General features: G+C 36.3%; 2 protein-coding genes across 9 annotated transcripts; both read right to left on the bottom strand.

The window, feature by feature from the left end:
• Window positions 1-299: 299 nt before the first annotated feature.
• On the bottom strand, window positions 300-3696 carry cyb561a3a (cytochrome b561 family, member A3a). 7 transcript variants are annotated; one of them, XM_067440186.1, is made up of 7 exons: window positions 3638-3696; window positions 3079-3177; window positions 2645-2841; window positions 2213-2421; window positions 1262-1416; window positions 810-981; window positions 300-644 (listed from the first exon to the last, which is right to left on the bottom strand). In XM_067440186.1, exons 3-7 carry the CDS (start codon window positions 2829-2831, stop codon window positions 621-623), a joined length of 747 nt encoding a protein of 248 aa, XP_067296287.1. In that variant the 5' UTR covers window positions 2832-2841; window positions 3079-3177; window positions 3638-3696; the 3' UTR covers window positions 300-620. The 7 variants fall into 7 exon arrangements, with proteins under 7 accessions (XP_067296287.1, XP_067296289.1, XP_067296285.1 ...); XM_067440188.1 differs by having other exon boundaries at window positions 3628-3687; XM_067440184.1 differs by having other exon boundaries at window positions 3450-3687.
• Window positions 3697-5018: 1322 nt separating this feature from the next.
• On the bottom strand, window positions 5019-14529 carry hdr (hematopoietic death receptor). 2 transcript variants are annotated; one of them, XM_067438935.1, is made up of 10 exons: window positions 14364-14529; window positions 12780-12936; window positions 12557-12685; window positions 12248-12359; window positions 9969-10060; window positions 9655-9744; window positions 9527-9567; window positions 9107-9382; window positions 6026-6062; window positions 5019-5906 (listed from the first exon to the last, which is right to left on the bottom strand). In XM_067438935.1, the coding sequence occupies exons 1-10, from the start codon at window positions 14382-14384 to the stop codon at window positions 5614-5616; spliced, it is 1248 nt and encodes a 415-aa protein (XP_067295036.1). In that variant the 5' UTR covers window positions 14385-14529; the 3' UTR covers window positions 5019-5613. The 2 variants fall into 2 exon arrangements, with proteins under 2 accessions (XP_067295036.1, XP_067295037.1); XM_067438936.1 differs by having other exon boundaries at window positions 5028-5906; window positions 9284-9382.

The following is a 14529-nucleotide window of genomic DNA, read 5'->3' on the forward strand; positions in this document are numbered from 1 at the left end:
TCCTTTTGGGACCTTATTTCCGACGGATCTTCATTGCATTTGTGTTTTAGTGCGTATATTTCAAACTGTAAAACACAATCGATTGGATTTTTACTGAAATATGTAAATTTTAAACACCTCTGCCTAACGCTTTGATTGGTCCAAGATTTTAAAGGTTTCTATTGGTTATTCGCTGATGATGACGTGTGGTGGTTTGTCCCTGGTTTGAATGCCCTTCTCATCCGGTTTGAACCGGTTTGGGTTTAACAAACAAAGAGGAAATTCCTTCATCTGGTTTTCCTTTACTGACAAAAACAATGTTGTTTCACAAAATTATTTTAATCATTTATTATACACACAGAGTTTTTTTTTTTCAAATAATAAATTAGCACAAGTTTACAACACACAATCAGAAGTGATTATTTCTGTTTTGCCTTATGCAATACACAATTTCAAACAGCAGCAACAGCACAATAAAATCTAAGCAAAAAGAAATAAAGAGGATATTTGAAATGTCTTCCCAGGAATGCTCGGTATAATTAGGAGGATTACAAAGAACAATGGTTGAAGTTTTCAGAGACTTTTATTTACTGAGGATCAGTCTGCTTTATCACTCAGAATGACAATCAATACTTATTTCATCAGTTTCCATCATACGCCAGTGGCTGAAAATTAGAGAAAGAAACAATATAAAATACTTCTGTCAGAAAATCACTCATTTGATTACTTTTGTATTAATTTATGAATATAGAGGTTTGTACTAAGGCAAAATGATTACTTTTACTTAGCACAATATTAGCAAAGCCATCATACAATCCTTTGTCTCTTACCCTGTAAACTCCCTCATCATCATAGCCTGGCTCAGGACGCTGCCATATCTGATTGGACAAGATTTTCAAAACAACCAATCCAAACGCTACAATGATGACTCCCAAAGAATTTGCAGCTATTGCCTCTGGTGGTAATGCAGAATAAGGCTGCGTCCCATTGGGGCTTGCTTTTCTGAGGAAAGAACCAATCGAAAGACGCATTTGCTATGGCATCACACTGACTATTGAGTTCTACAAGTTCTCTTTTACCACATCCATAATGATCAGACCCACCTAATAAAACAGCACAAACGCTCCATGAGAATTTTTCTAACAATAGTAGCCATATACTGTATACAAAGGTAAATATACTGTATAAATGTACCATATACAAAGGTAAATATACTGTATAAATGTACCATATACTGTATCCTAAATGTCTTCACCCACAATAACATATACATGTCACTTACAGTGCAAAAATTAGCTTTTCGTTGATCCCTGATATGCAAGATACAATACTCAGTACCAAGATAATTCCTCCCATCCACACATGAGTTGGCTTTATAAGAGCACGTGCAGCCATTGGGGTGCAAGGTAAGAGGAACGCGGTAAAACCCATGACCCACTGGGGAAAAATAGAGAAAAGGACATTTTTTGAAATTCCTGTAGGTAGATTGTTACATTTAAAGGAACACTCCACCTTGTTTAAAAATAGGCTCATTTTTCAACTCCCCAAATGAGTTAAACATTTAAATTTACCTTTTTCAAATTGAGTCAGCCGATCTCCTGATATGGCAGTATAACTTTTAGCATAGCTTAGCATATATCATTGAATCTGATTAGACTGTTAGGATCTCGCTAAAAAATTATCAAAGAATTTCAATTTTTTCCTATTTAAAACTTGACTCTTCTGTAGTTACATCGTGTACTAAGATCGATAGGAAATTAAAAGTTGTGGTTTTTTAGGCCGATATGCCTAGGAACTACACTCATTCCTGCGTAATAATCAAGGAACTTTTGCTGTAACATGGGTGCAGCGGCGCAATTATATTATCATCTAGGGGAGTTGGAAAATGTTCCTTTAACTTGTCACAGAATAAATATAAAAAGGTAATTGTGACCTTTTCCTCACAATTCTGACTTTGTATCTGAGAAAAAGTCAGAATTTTGAGTTATTAACTCATAGTGTGAGAAATAAAGTAAGGTCGCCGTTATCTTTTACATTTTTTGTTTCATGTTAGAAACACGCTTCCACGGTCCTTCATGTAGCCTATATATAAAATAGGCTACATTATCTGTATCAAAATTGTTTGAAAGAAAATTAAGTTCATTGTTTTATCCACTTTTTAACTTTTTGTTTACAACAACAAATGAAGATATGCTACCACACTGTACATGTACATTGTCAACACGATACGCACCTGTGCAGTGAAAAGTGCAGTGGTACAAATCCCCACCCAGCTATGGAGGGAATAGAGGTTGGGCAAGTGGTTTGTGTTGTGGAAGTCGAACACAGCACAAAGCCCGATAACAGACAGAATAAGAGAAAGGAGCAAAAGCCCAGCATGTAACAGCTTCCACGGGAGCTTATTGTGACCCCATGTCAGAGGGATACGGTACACTACAGCCGCTGGTTACAAGAGAAAAGGACATTAATAAAAAGAAAAAAAGTCATATATTTTTTTTCCTATACCTAAAATTATATTTCACATACAATATACCAAAATGACCACAAATTTTCTACCGCATACAGCAGAATATTTTGCTTGTGCAATGTCATGTGTAATCATATTACAGCTACAGTAGCAGGACACAAAAGCTAATATCCACCAATAATATCCAATCAAACATACCATTCCCATAAAGAACCACCATTCCAGTGACCATGAAGACTGGGTGCCAGTTGAAGTGCTTGGCTGAGCCGTCCCATGCAAAACCACCTCGGTAGGTGTAATTCCAGTGAGCTACTAATACCACACAGGCAATCCCCAACACCAGGCACAGCAGATAGGTAACGTAAAAAGCAACAATTCCTCTCATCTTGTGAGGGCTGCAGAGATAGAGAATGCAGATTAATTTTATACACAATGTATTAAATGTATACTGAATATAGAGTTGTTCACAAAGACAAACAACAACAATAGTAAGTAGCCTATGTCATAACATTTCAACTTGCCTTATAAAAACGCGATGTCTCAAACTCAAATAACAATGCAGTGATCTTCAAAAACAATCAAGGTACCTACAAGGATGTTTTAGCAGTGCAGCACATCTGAATGTGTAGTACCTTTATCTGTAGTTCACAAATATCAAACAACCTCGTGATGGGTTTTTGTTGATTTCAGTTCTTCTTTCCATAATTCCCCATCATGGTTTTCGATTTCGTCTGCCAACAGACCAGATGGTGAAAAAAACAACAATAGAATAAATGAGGAACAGCAAAAAGGGACAAACTACAATAGTACGGTTGAAATGGAAATTATGTCACTCATTTCTGTACAGCGGTTCAAACTACTTCCATGATGCAATTAAATAATGTAAAAAAAAAAAAAAAGTTTATTCTAAAAACATTTCGGTGTAAAAGGCCTGTCGAATTATTGGATAGACTAATGGAGCTTACTTTTCTTTTGTAATTTTACATTGTAGTTTGTGTCTTACAGGTTGTTTTTGGTTGTGACGTAATGCCAGTATGAGGACTCTTGAAAACAGACGAGCTACACGCGCACATTTATTTACATATTGCATATACAAATAACAGGATTAATTGTTAACGTACGATAATATGATTTTATCAGATGCGACACAGGAGAGGAAAAAAGCGTAGGCTTATACAAACTTTAACGAACAAGCTCACGATGGAAAACGGCAGAACCCAACACGGCATTTCCTGTTTTACTTCAAGGGTGCATGGGAAGTGTAGTGAACACGACATATTTCGCAATAAAATGCGAATACGCACGTTTACTCTTAAGGTTTGATTGATTATTAATCAACAAAATACTGACATACAAGTCGTATGCAACACTGCAAGTAGAAAAAAAGCAATACAAATAACGTACAAAATGTTTCCAAATTTATGAGATCTGTCTTTAAAAGGAAATGAAGCTCATTTCCCCAAAACCATTACATTAAGCTTTAAGACTGATTAACAGAATGCAGATCATTTAGGATAAAGTGTGTTTTTCTTTGCACTTCTGTGGCTTGAAACTTGGGTCATGCGCTCTTTATTCACCACTAAAGATGAATTTTGAGTAATCCTTCCAGAGGCTTCAAGTGACCTCTGGTGGCGAGCAGCTGAAACACAGTTTACATTTAACTCTCTATAAGGGTTTGCAATATGATTTCAATGAGGAAAAAATATTGGTGGTGTTTTTCCTGATTAAAATAGGACACTTTAACAACAGCAATAAAAAAAAATCATTATTTTTATTTTTATTTATTTTTTAAATGTTTGTTGCCGCAAGGCAACATTGTACCACAGCAGACAAATTTAAACATTTTACGTTTTCATGTAGAAAAAATAAATATATTTATTGAAAAAATCAATTTCTTTAAGCAGAGACATGAACAAACACATTTATCCAGTTTATAATGTATTACAAATTTCACATTAAATAAAAAGTAACATTTCAAATTCAGTTAATGCTCTCAGGCAACATTGCACCATCGTGGAACACAAGTATTAAAAACCATTACATCAAGCCATCGCATCAAGTTATTACATCAAGTTATCATATCAAGTTAATCATATCATATTATCACAACCATCTTCATACTCATCTCCATCTTCGATCTCAACCTCACCCTGCCGGATTGTCACTATATGCATTACAATATTGTGCAAAATATTGTAGATATATTTAGATAATTCTAACTCTTTTCTTTACAAATATGCTGTATTGGTATCCAACCTAGTGTGTCTGGCCTTATGCGATTCCATTATGATACAATGTTGTCATAGTTGAGGCAACACACAGTTTTTTGTTATTTACTCTAAAACATTTGATAATGTAAAGTTCTTGAAAATACTTCTATACTAACCATTGAAGGTGACTCATATTTTTGTGGGTGATTATCTGGAAGGAAAATTAGTTTTAAATGCCGTTTTCATTGGAGAAAATATGGAGCCATGTGACCTGTGCACATGACAGAAACAGGACACAAAATGGACCCCTGTGGGTCATGTGACCCTTTTTTTTTTACTTTCATTGATTAGTATTTAAGTTCTTCTTCCTGGGGATAGGTCTGAACAATACATTGGTGTTTCATTTGATTAAGAATAATCTAAAATACACTATGTTTCCTGGAGGCAACACCGTACCATAGAGGGTTAAGAAACGCTCTGAGAACTAAGCGGGCACTATATTCAGAACCTTACTTAAAACGTATTGTAAAGCCACAATCATTAAGGCAAAAAACTAAAAAGGTACAAACAAGTTGCTTTTATTAATTCACAAAATAATTCACATGACATACATATTATTCAAGGTCATAATGCGAAACAAATGTGTATACAAAATGGTAAAGAAAGCAACCACAATAATAATACTGCATATTTCATAATTTTAGACGTCTTAAATATATTTTTTTTCTCCAAATACAGCTAATGTTTGTAAACAGCGGCATAGCATTTGTCTTTTCTAAACATTTGCCCATTATTGGCCAGCATAATAAATATTATGTCAGTGAAACACTTTCCATTTTGGAATGGTTAGGAAATAATACTAAATAAGGTAGGCCAAGCCATGCACGAAATAAAAATGAAAAGCATACCTTTGCCCCCAAAGTCAATAAGAGGGTGAAAATATTAACTTGTTTCCAGTCACTCATCTACATATTTATAGTAACCATTACTAACTGCCTTTGTAACAATATTTTCTGCTGATTTCCTTTGGTCTAAATAGATTAATGCTTCAATAAGGCTGTTGAAATCTGCCTTCAGTCCCTCCTTTTCCATCCAGATTTTTAACAGTTCATAAACTCTGTCTTCTGGAAAAAGAGACTCTGTACTTTTGATTGAATTATCACTCAGTCCAATGAACCGGAAGAATCTGTTATGATAGTGGACATCCATTTCCTCAAAGAAATCAAACGTTTTCTTCAGCGATTCCTCTCCTGAAAAGGCAAGATGAAGTAAAAACACTGAAGCATAACCCTTTTTGTATTTACAAATGCTAATAGTGCAGTGCAAATTAAAGGTATACTCTATGCAAAGAAAAAAGTTATGAACCTACCGTTCAAAGGAACAAGTCTTCTTGGTGACTCTCGTTCCTAAAAGAGATGGAAGAATTCAATTTGATGGTAATGTGATGCATTGACAGATACAATAGTGGTTACTGGGGGTACAGTGCATCCAGAAATTATTCACAGCGCTTTACTTTTTCCACATTTTGTTTTGTTACAGCCTTATTCCGAAATGGATTAAATTAATTATTTCCCTCAAAATTCTACAAACAATACCTCACAATGACAATGTGAAAGAAATTTCTTTGAAAGTGCATGTCAGAGCACAAACCAAGCCATGAAGTTCAAGGAATTGACCTCCGAGACAGGATTGTATCGAGGCAAAGATCTGGGGAACGGTACAGAAAAAGTTCTGCAGCATTGAATGTCCTAATGAGTAGTGACTTCCATCATGTAAATGGAAGAAGTTTGGAACCACCAGGACTCTTCCTAGAGCTGGTCGCCCAGCCAAACGGAGCGATTAGGGAGAAGGGCCTTAGCCAGGAAGGTGACCAAGAACCCAATGGTCTCTCGGACAGAGCTCCAGCGTTTCTCTGTGGAGAAAGGAGAACCTTCCAGAAGAACAACCAGCTCAAAGCTGAATGCATAAATGTACAGAGACATCCTTGATGAAATTCAATTCCAGAGTGCTGTGGAACTCAGACTGGGGCAATGGTTCATCTTTCAACAGGACAACGACCCTAAGCACACAGCCAAGATAACAAAAGAGTAGCTACAGGAATCCTCTGTTAATGTTCTTCAGTGGCCCAGCCAGAGCCCACACTAGAACCCGATTGAACAGAATAGATCTAAAAATGTACACCGATAGTCCCCATCCAACCTGATGGAGCTAGAGAAGTCCTGCAAAGAAGAATGGGAGAAACTGCCCAAAAATAATAAATTCTATTTATTTTCCAAATTAGGAGTTGTAGAGGTTTAAAAAATGATTCTTCGGCTTGTTATTATGGCATTGTCTGCCCCTGAAGCTTAACTCTGTGTAAGACATATTTTTTTTTCTTTTTGGAAACTCTCTAGTAGTGAGACTCAATTCTTCCTCTTGCTGAGGCTGACCCCTAGATGGTCGTAACAGAAATTAGGGGCTCGTCTTAAAAAGCTCTCTCTCTCTCTATCTCTTGCTCTCTCTCTCGAAAAACCACAAAAACAATTATATATGTCGTTGCGTGTTAGAAAGTTAAGAAACCCATGAAACTTGCTTTGTATGTCATCGTTTACTTAGTGGTTTTCACTTTAAGGGGAAGGGAATTCGGAATGGCCTCGAAATTTGAAATTAAATTTCGCGATTCAATCTACATCACAACAATTGGATATCTGCCGCAAAGATTATCTATTTTTGATTGCAGAATTGTATCAAATTAAAGTTTATCGTGGTGCTGTAAAAAGGGAGATTAAGCATGTGACCTAGGACACTTGGTGGAGTACAGAGTTTAGCCAGAGGAGTGATGTGCCTCTGCTTCTACTCCGAGTCCTATTCCTGCACCTCGACGTGGCCCAAAAGTAAGTCAACCTGGTTTTGATGTTGGCCATCAAATTGCACAAGTCCCACTCTTTTAAAAGAGCGAGGTTGACACTTATTTGACCTTGTTTGAGGGAACCACGCGGTTGAAATGACCGCAGAATTTGTGCCACTGTTATTGCAGTGCAAACTCGTCTGTAAAGACCAAGAAGTCTGTTCAGCACTAACGCTTGAACAAAGCTTAGACTTTGGTGTAATGAAGAGTGCTGTTTTGCGCGCTTATGAGTTAGTTCCTGAAGCGTATACCGGCAAAAGTTCTGCAGTCACGAGACAAAGCAAATTTGTTTAAAAAAAAAAAAATCATAATATTTGAACAGCTTAAAGAGCTAATATCGTAAGAAAATTCACAAGACAAAGACAGTACAACAGGATGGGATAAATGAATAAATAACTCTGCTCATAACATGCATGTAATGATGATTTTGAACAAGACGACAACCAAAGCTGGACAAAGCAAAAATTATAATGTCAGGCTTATTACAGAAGTTTAGAAAATGTAGTTTTAATCCTAATCAAACTTGTCACACGTCTGGTTTAATATCTTTGTGGGGACTCTACATAGACGTAATGATTTTTATACTGTACACACACACACACACACACACACACACACACACACACACACACACACACACACACACACACACACACACACACACACACACACACACACACACACACACACACACACACACACACACACAAAATGGGGACATTCGACATAAGCTAATGCTTTTAAGATGGAACAAACTGTAGCCTATATTCTATCCCGAACCCTAAACCGACCCATTAGATCCCTTAAAATACAGTCTGGGTTTACAGATCAAGATCAACCTCATTATTGGAGTAACTATTTCCCAAACCAGCACACAGACTGCTGGTTGCCTTAATGGAGTTCATTGAAATTAAAATTTTGAGTTAATACAATGAACATTTTTTGAGATTCGACAACCTTTATTAAAATATTATTAAAAGATTTTGTAAGCATATTGGGTAATTGTGTGTGTTTTATTTTTGATGACGCAGTGAAACATGCCAAATAGTGCTATTTTCATGATTTATCAAAAATTTTTATGTGGTTCAGATACAATAATATTTTGAGTTTCTATTTATTAAACACATTTCCTTCATTGTATCAACTCAAAGTTTTCATTTCAATAAACTCACAATTTTACGGCATCCAGGTTACTTACTTTTTTAAGTTAAACCAACAAAAACCAACCAAAATTTTTTACACAGTAGACGGCAGGTCCAAAAATTCTGAACAAAGGCAAAAGCTGTCACAATATCTCTTTAACACAAAATGTGTGAAAATATTGCAAAGCATGAACTTTCCACGTAGACTGATTTTTACAAAACATGGAAAAGTCTTTATCCTGAAAGCAAGCTATGACAATGAAGACACCAACAGATAGTAACTTTGTTACTTTAGCTGGTCTCCAAATGACCAAAGGCAACGGATTTAGACTTAGGAAACATTAAAAAGCAAAGAATTCAGCATTTCAGATGGTTATGCTAGTAGAAGTGGTGTTAATACAAAGGAAGCAGCAACTCTCACCAAAGTGTAAGGCAGCCAGGCATTTGCAGAGCTTGAAGGCTGGTTAGTGAGACATGGCTGGAGGTCAATATGCACAGCTGACATGGTCAGGCTAATTTGTGAGGAGTTGGCGGTGTTAGGGAGGCTTTCCCCTAGTCCCCTGTCTTTCTCTGGTGAAGCAGGTACATGGGTACCCACCACATAGTTCTGCTCAAGAAATGGCTGGAGCTGAGAGGAGTCATCGATCTTGGTGTTCTGGGCATTTTGCCTCTCCTCTATCACCTCCTCACTGTCACCCTGCAGGGCAAGAAAGATATCATCTGATCATTGTTGAATTTAGGGCTGATTTCATCAAAATATATGAGATTCTGTAGTAAAAGCTGATAAATGTATTGGCTGATAAATCAAATGCATTGGACACGTCTTGTCTTGTTGACCTACCATACAGATCTTAACCATTTCCCTTGGACTTCTTGATGTTACTGGAATTAAAAAATAGTTTGTACGGTAAGCAAAATTGAAGAATTAAGAACTGAGATGTGAATTGTAAGAAAAGATGTGTGCCCTACCTGCTCTTTTACTTGGTTTTGACTTTGTCCAGTAGACGAAACTCAAAATGCATACTAGCATTGCAATTAACGGCATAACGATGAAAGTCACTGTAGGACAAATGGGATGAAATCTCTATGAGAAACACTATGGAAACAACGTCTTTACACACAACACAAAAGACAATGTTGGACAGAATGTCCCAGTTAATTATATTTTCCTTGACTTTAAATGTGAACATGTAAATACTATATTTGATCAGCTGTAATCACGAACAGTATGCAGCAGAAAGGATTGGGCAACAGCGTGAGAAGAGAGAAAGGTTTTCTACTACCTGAGATGGAGCTTCCCGAAGAGCTTCTCTTTCTACAATCTGTGTTGGAAATGTCTGTACAGCCTTTTACAGTCTCCTCATCCTCTTTGCATCTGGGTTCAACAAATTAAATGATCTTGAGTCCACACAAAAATGAATCTACTGTAACCAGTTACTCACCCGCATGTTGTTCCAAATTTGTAAGACTTCTATTCTTTTTTGAAACAAATGAAACCATTGAAAGTCTATTCCAGTAAAACGTTGAGGCTTTAAAAAGACAGACCCCCTTGTGAGTTTAGCCGTTGAGCCTTAATTACTCCAGAATTACAAGATAATTTTTTTCTTGGAAAAAAAAAAAATTCTGTTTTTGTGAATTAATGAGATCCCTCAAAGTCCTGCCAAGAGCTCTATTTTAGCTGGACTACATGGAAGTAAACATGTCCCGCCTTTCAAATTTAATCCAGATTTATTTTACTTTGGGTTTGAGACATTGTCTTTAAGTAATACATTTGTTTATTGTTTTTAGTGCGTCAACTTTGTGCAGATACCTCAAGACAGCAGAAAAGAACATTCTGATCTGCTTGACATTGCTATTGCACTCCATGGGGATCCAGTATTTTCAACAATTGCCTGATTGTCTTTTGTGTCACCACGTAGTCAGCCTGAATGCATTTCAGATGCATCATCTTAACACGATCACATAGTAATGCGTATCAATAGTACGAGTGTGAAATCGTGTCTAACGTCTGTAATGTATATCGTGTGAAATGTATACTGAGATAATGCAACTGCTACACAGTCTTACGTGCAGTACGTATAATACGCCATAAAGTGCGTATCATAAACTGTGTACCATATGCACACCAAAACTCATTTTGCCGTATACATTCCACAAGATTGCACACTTGTACTATTTACAATGAGCATTTCCATGAGATCGGGCTCGCAAAACATACCATATCTGATATGGAGAAACAGGCAAATTCTTGAGGTGTCTGCACAAAATTGACGTACTAAAAACAATACCATTTATATTACATAAAGACAGCAGCAATGTTTCAAACCCAAAGTAAAATAAAACTGGATAAAACTTGAAAGGCGGAACATGTTTACTTCCATGCAATCCAGCTAAAATAGAGCTCGTGGCAGGATTTTGAGGGATCTCATTAATTCAGAAAAACAGAGCAAAATATTTTTTTTCAAGAAAAAAAACCTCATAATTCTGAGATAATTAAGTCATTAATTCAGTTCAGAAAAACAGAGTAGATTTTTTTCTCTCAAGTGAATGCAATAAGCTTCCATAGGTAATGCTAATCAGTTTCATTAACATGAGATTTCTTTGTCCAAAATCTAAGTGTGGTGGGGGACATGAGGTGAGGTCAGGTAGGCGGTGTCAACAAATGCAACGTCAGGGCAGCCGTCCATATATTGTGATGTAATTTAGAGTGCGCCGAATCATTTCAGCGAGCTAGTACTGCGTTTCAACAGCGTGGGGGAATGAAAGTGCGAAGCACCACTGTTTGAGGCTGTCTGAGACTGACATTTTGTGGAGATGCTGATTGTTTATAGAACGTTCTCGTGTGACCAGTACCAGAGTTTGATTCTAAATGAACTGATGCAGTAAAGCGGCGTGGGGTCGCGTTGTGGAGGACACACTTGTGCAGTTTTTATCTGTCTTCAGAGTTTGTCAGCCACTGTTTTCTTTGCCTCCACATTTAAAGTAACGGTTGTGTTTGTTTAGATCAAGAGCCTAGCAGCGCACTGTGAGAGCGGGGAAAGAGATTATTTTTGTATTTTTTTGTTATTGAATTGCATTTACTTTGATTTTGTTTATTGCTGCTTTTGTTTATCCTTTGGGGTACTTTTTGATTCAACATTATTGGGCAGTGTGCAATAATTCCCCTTAATTTTTACAGTGTGTGTGGCTTGCTGTGTACCAAGTTTATGGTGATTAACCAATTTCTGGTGTGACAACTTGAGTGTGAAGTATTGAGTTTTAACCTTTTATAGGGGTTTGTTATTTGCCTTGCCCATGTGTATTTCATTATGCCCTTTTAATGAGTCATGTTTTCAAAAGAGTATATTTAACGTGTTATCAGAAATCAAGTGTATTTCTTACTTTCTTACACCAGTATTCACCTTTTGTCCTTTTATTGGGATATACAGTAATTTCTGTGTTGGCCTACCACATGTTAAATGTGATTAAGAGCCTAATTATGTATTGGTAAGAGATCACAGGTTTGGAGAATACATTCAGTAGGTCACATACGTTTTGATCAAATTCTACATAAAGAACATACCTGCTGCATTTCTTGCACACCTCGCATGCCTGGTCAGGCAAGCAAAATGACCCCTGTTTGCACTTGCACTTTGTGTTCTGGGTACTTGTGCATTTCTCTGTGGTTTCCTGATCTACAGAAGGAAAGAAGGTGCACAAATAGCAGGCAATTTACAATTAAATATATCTGAAGGACGTGCGAACACAAATTTTTGTGTTGCAAGTTTGATTTGGCTTGCATGACCCGAAAAGCTTATGATACAAAATGTGCATACATCTGAAAGACTTGGCAGTACGGGACAATATTAATATTTTCAAATAACAGAATTACCTATACGGCACTTGCTGCATGATAAACACTTCTTCAGTCCATTGTCATGCTCAGTATATGTGTCAAACTCGCATGATTCACACACTCCTTTTTCTGAAGCAGAAAGGCAGGGCTTTTTTACATAGGTTCCTGCAAAAAATGAGGCGGTGGAAAGTAAGTGCACATACAAGACATTGTCTAACAAGAATAAAAGGATTTAAAAAAAATAATAATTTGTATGCACCAGCAGGGCAGTTCAGGCAGCAGATGTTATCATTTCTATACTCCAGGCTCTCTTTGCAGGAAACATCCCGATTTGATCTGTTCTTGGTGGATCCTTGAGCCCAGGACAGATCCAAGTGACTTTTAGCAGCATGTATGATGTTTAGCAAGAACAAAACCTACACACACACACACACACACACACACACACACAAAACTGTAAAAAGATGATATTCTTCAATAAAGACCGACTTTCTGGTAAATAATTATGGCTAGCCTGGGATCAAGGGTTGTTCTCTTATACTAACACATATTGGTGTAAATCTTAGCACTACTTTATTTTTGAGTCTCAGGACTCTTGAGTTTGTTTATATTTGTTAGAAACTTAAGTCTTGGTTCCTATGGGTCTCAAGCAATGCATATTTGGGATGACAATGACTGACCTGACAAATTCCATATAGAGTGTGTGTGTGTATATATATATATTGCTGCACATAGCAGAGAGTATACTGGGCACGACTGTTACTTTTGTGACTTGCTTGATGTTAAAAATAGTTAATAAACATAAAAATTGCGTAAACAACTCCTTGCCGTCTTGCGCTGTCTGCTGTCTGACACACACACACTGAAACGTGGGCACAAGTTGCCGCTCTAAAAGCGTGTGATCCCTTCACTTCTGTTTCATTTCTTTGCACACTCGAATTGTCAAATACACACACAGTTATATCAAAATGGCTGTCTTGATGAGTATTTATGTAAGCCCAGTCAGTTATGCTTTAAGTGAATGATATCAGTTGGGGAAAGAAACCAAATGCCTGTCAATAGGATCCGTGCATTAGTTCTAAAAGTGACAGCCTGCTAATACAGTAAACCCTCTGCTGTCTGTCAAACAACAACAAAAAAGAGAAAATCACTCAGTGCTCTTGGCTAAATAACCTTTGTAGCATTATTATATATCAGTGTATATTTAATTAATGTGAAGACTACTGTTTATAGATCTTATTTTTCATAACAGAGATAAATTAAAATAACAGAAATAATCATTACAACCCCTAGTTCAGGAGTCTTTGTTGTTCTTGATGTAGGTTATAACTTGATATAACCATATTACCAAGTCTCATATATATATATATATACACACACACACACACACACACACACACACACACACACACACACACACACACAGACACATACATATATATATTTATATATATATATATATATATATAGTTTCTAATTACATATAAATATACACATATATATATAAAAATACATATATATATATAATGTAATACATACATATACATATTGTTTTGATTATGTTATGGTCATCCAAAATGTTGCTTCAGAGAACCTCCATGGTTTCTAATTATTCATAATTTTCTAATTATTATATAGGCTATTAAGTTTTTATATTAGTTGTTTTTTTTTAAATTGACAAAGATCTGTTGTGCCAGGTGGTTTATAGTGGCGGACAGGTCTAAGCATGTCTCAATTTAACGCCTCATGACACAAATTAAACTTTCAAAGTTTCTATATAACTACATCAAGGAAACATACTGTATATCTAAAAACACATGAAATAAATGTTGAATTCACTTACCACGAAAATAATGTATCTCATAGTAGTCAAATCATTGTCACTTTCTCCGTATAAACTGAAAGAAGATTACGTCCAAACAGTATTCTACTGATAGCGTTGTAGAAAACTTCCGGTCTTATATTATGGAATTGAGCGCTTCTTCAAACCACACTGAATGCTAAATTAC

Source organism: Pseudorasbora parva, chromosome 3 (genome assembly GCF_024679245.1).
Source record: "Pseudorasbora parva isolate DD20220531a chromosome 3, ASM2467924v1, whole genome shotgun sequence".
NCBI lineage: Eukaryota > Metazoa > Chordata > Actinopteri > Cypriniformes > Gobionidae > Pseudorasbora > Pseudorasbora parva.

Coding starts and splice junctions, on each gene's coding strand:
- cyb561a3a (XM_067440186.1), bottom strand. CDS start 2,831: ATGAGAGGAATTGTTGCTTTTTACGTTACCTATCTGCTGTGCCTGGTG. Junction 982..1,261: donor GAAAAGCTAATTTTTGCACT/GTAAGTGACATG, acceptor TTCTTTCCTCAG/AAAAGCAAGCCCCAATGGGA. Junction 645..809: donor ATGATGAGGGAGTTTACAGG/GTAAGAGACAAA, acceptor TCTAATTTTCAG/CCACTGGCGTATGATGGAAA.
- hdr (XM_067438935.1), bottom strand. CDS start 14,384: ATGAGATACATTATTTTCGTG. Junction 12,686..12,779: donor CTGCCTGAACTGCCCTGCTG/GTGCATACAAAT, acceptor CATTTTTTGCAG/GAACCTATGTAAAAAAGCCC. Junction 6,063..9,106: donor CCTGGCTGCCTTACACTTTG/GTGAGAGTTGCT, acceptor CATCTCTTTTAG/GAACGAGAGTCACCAAGAAG.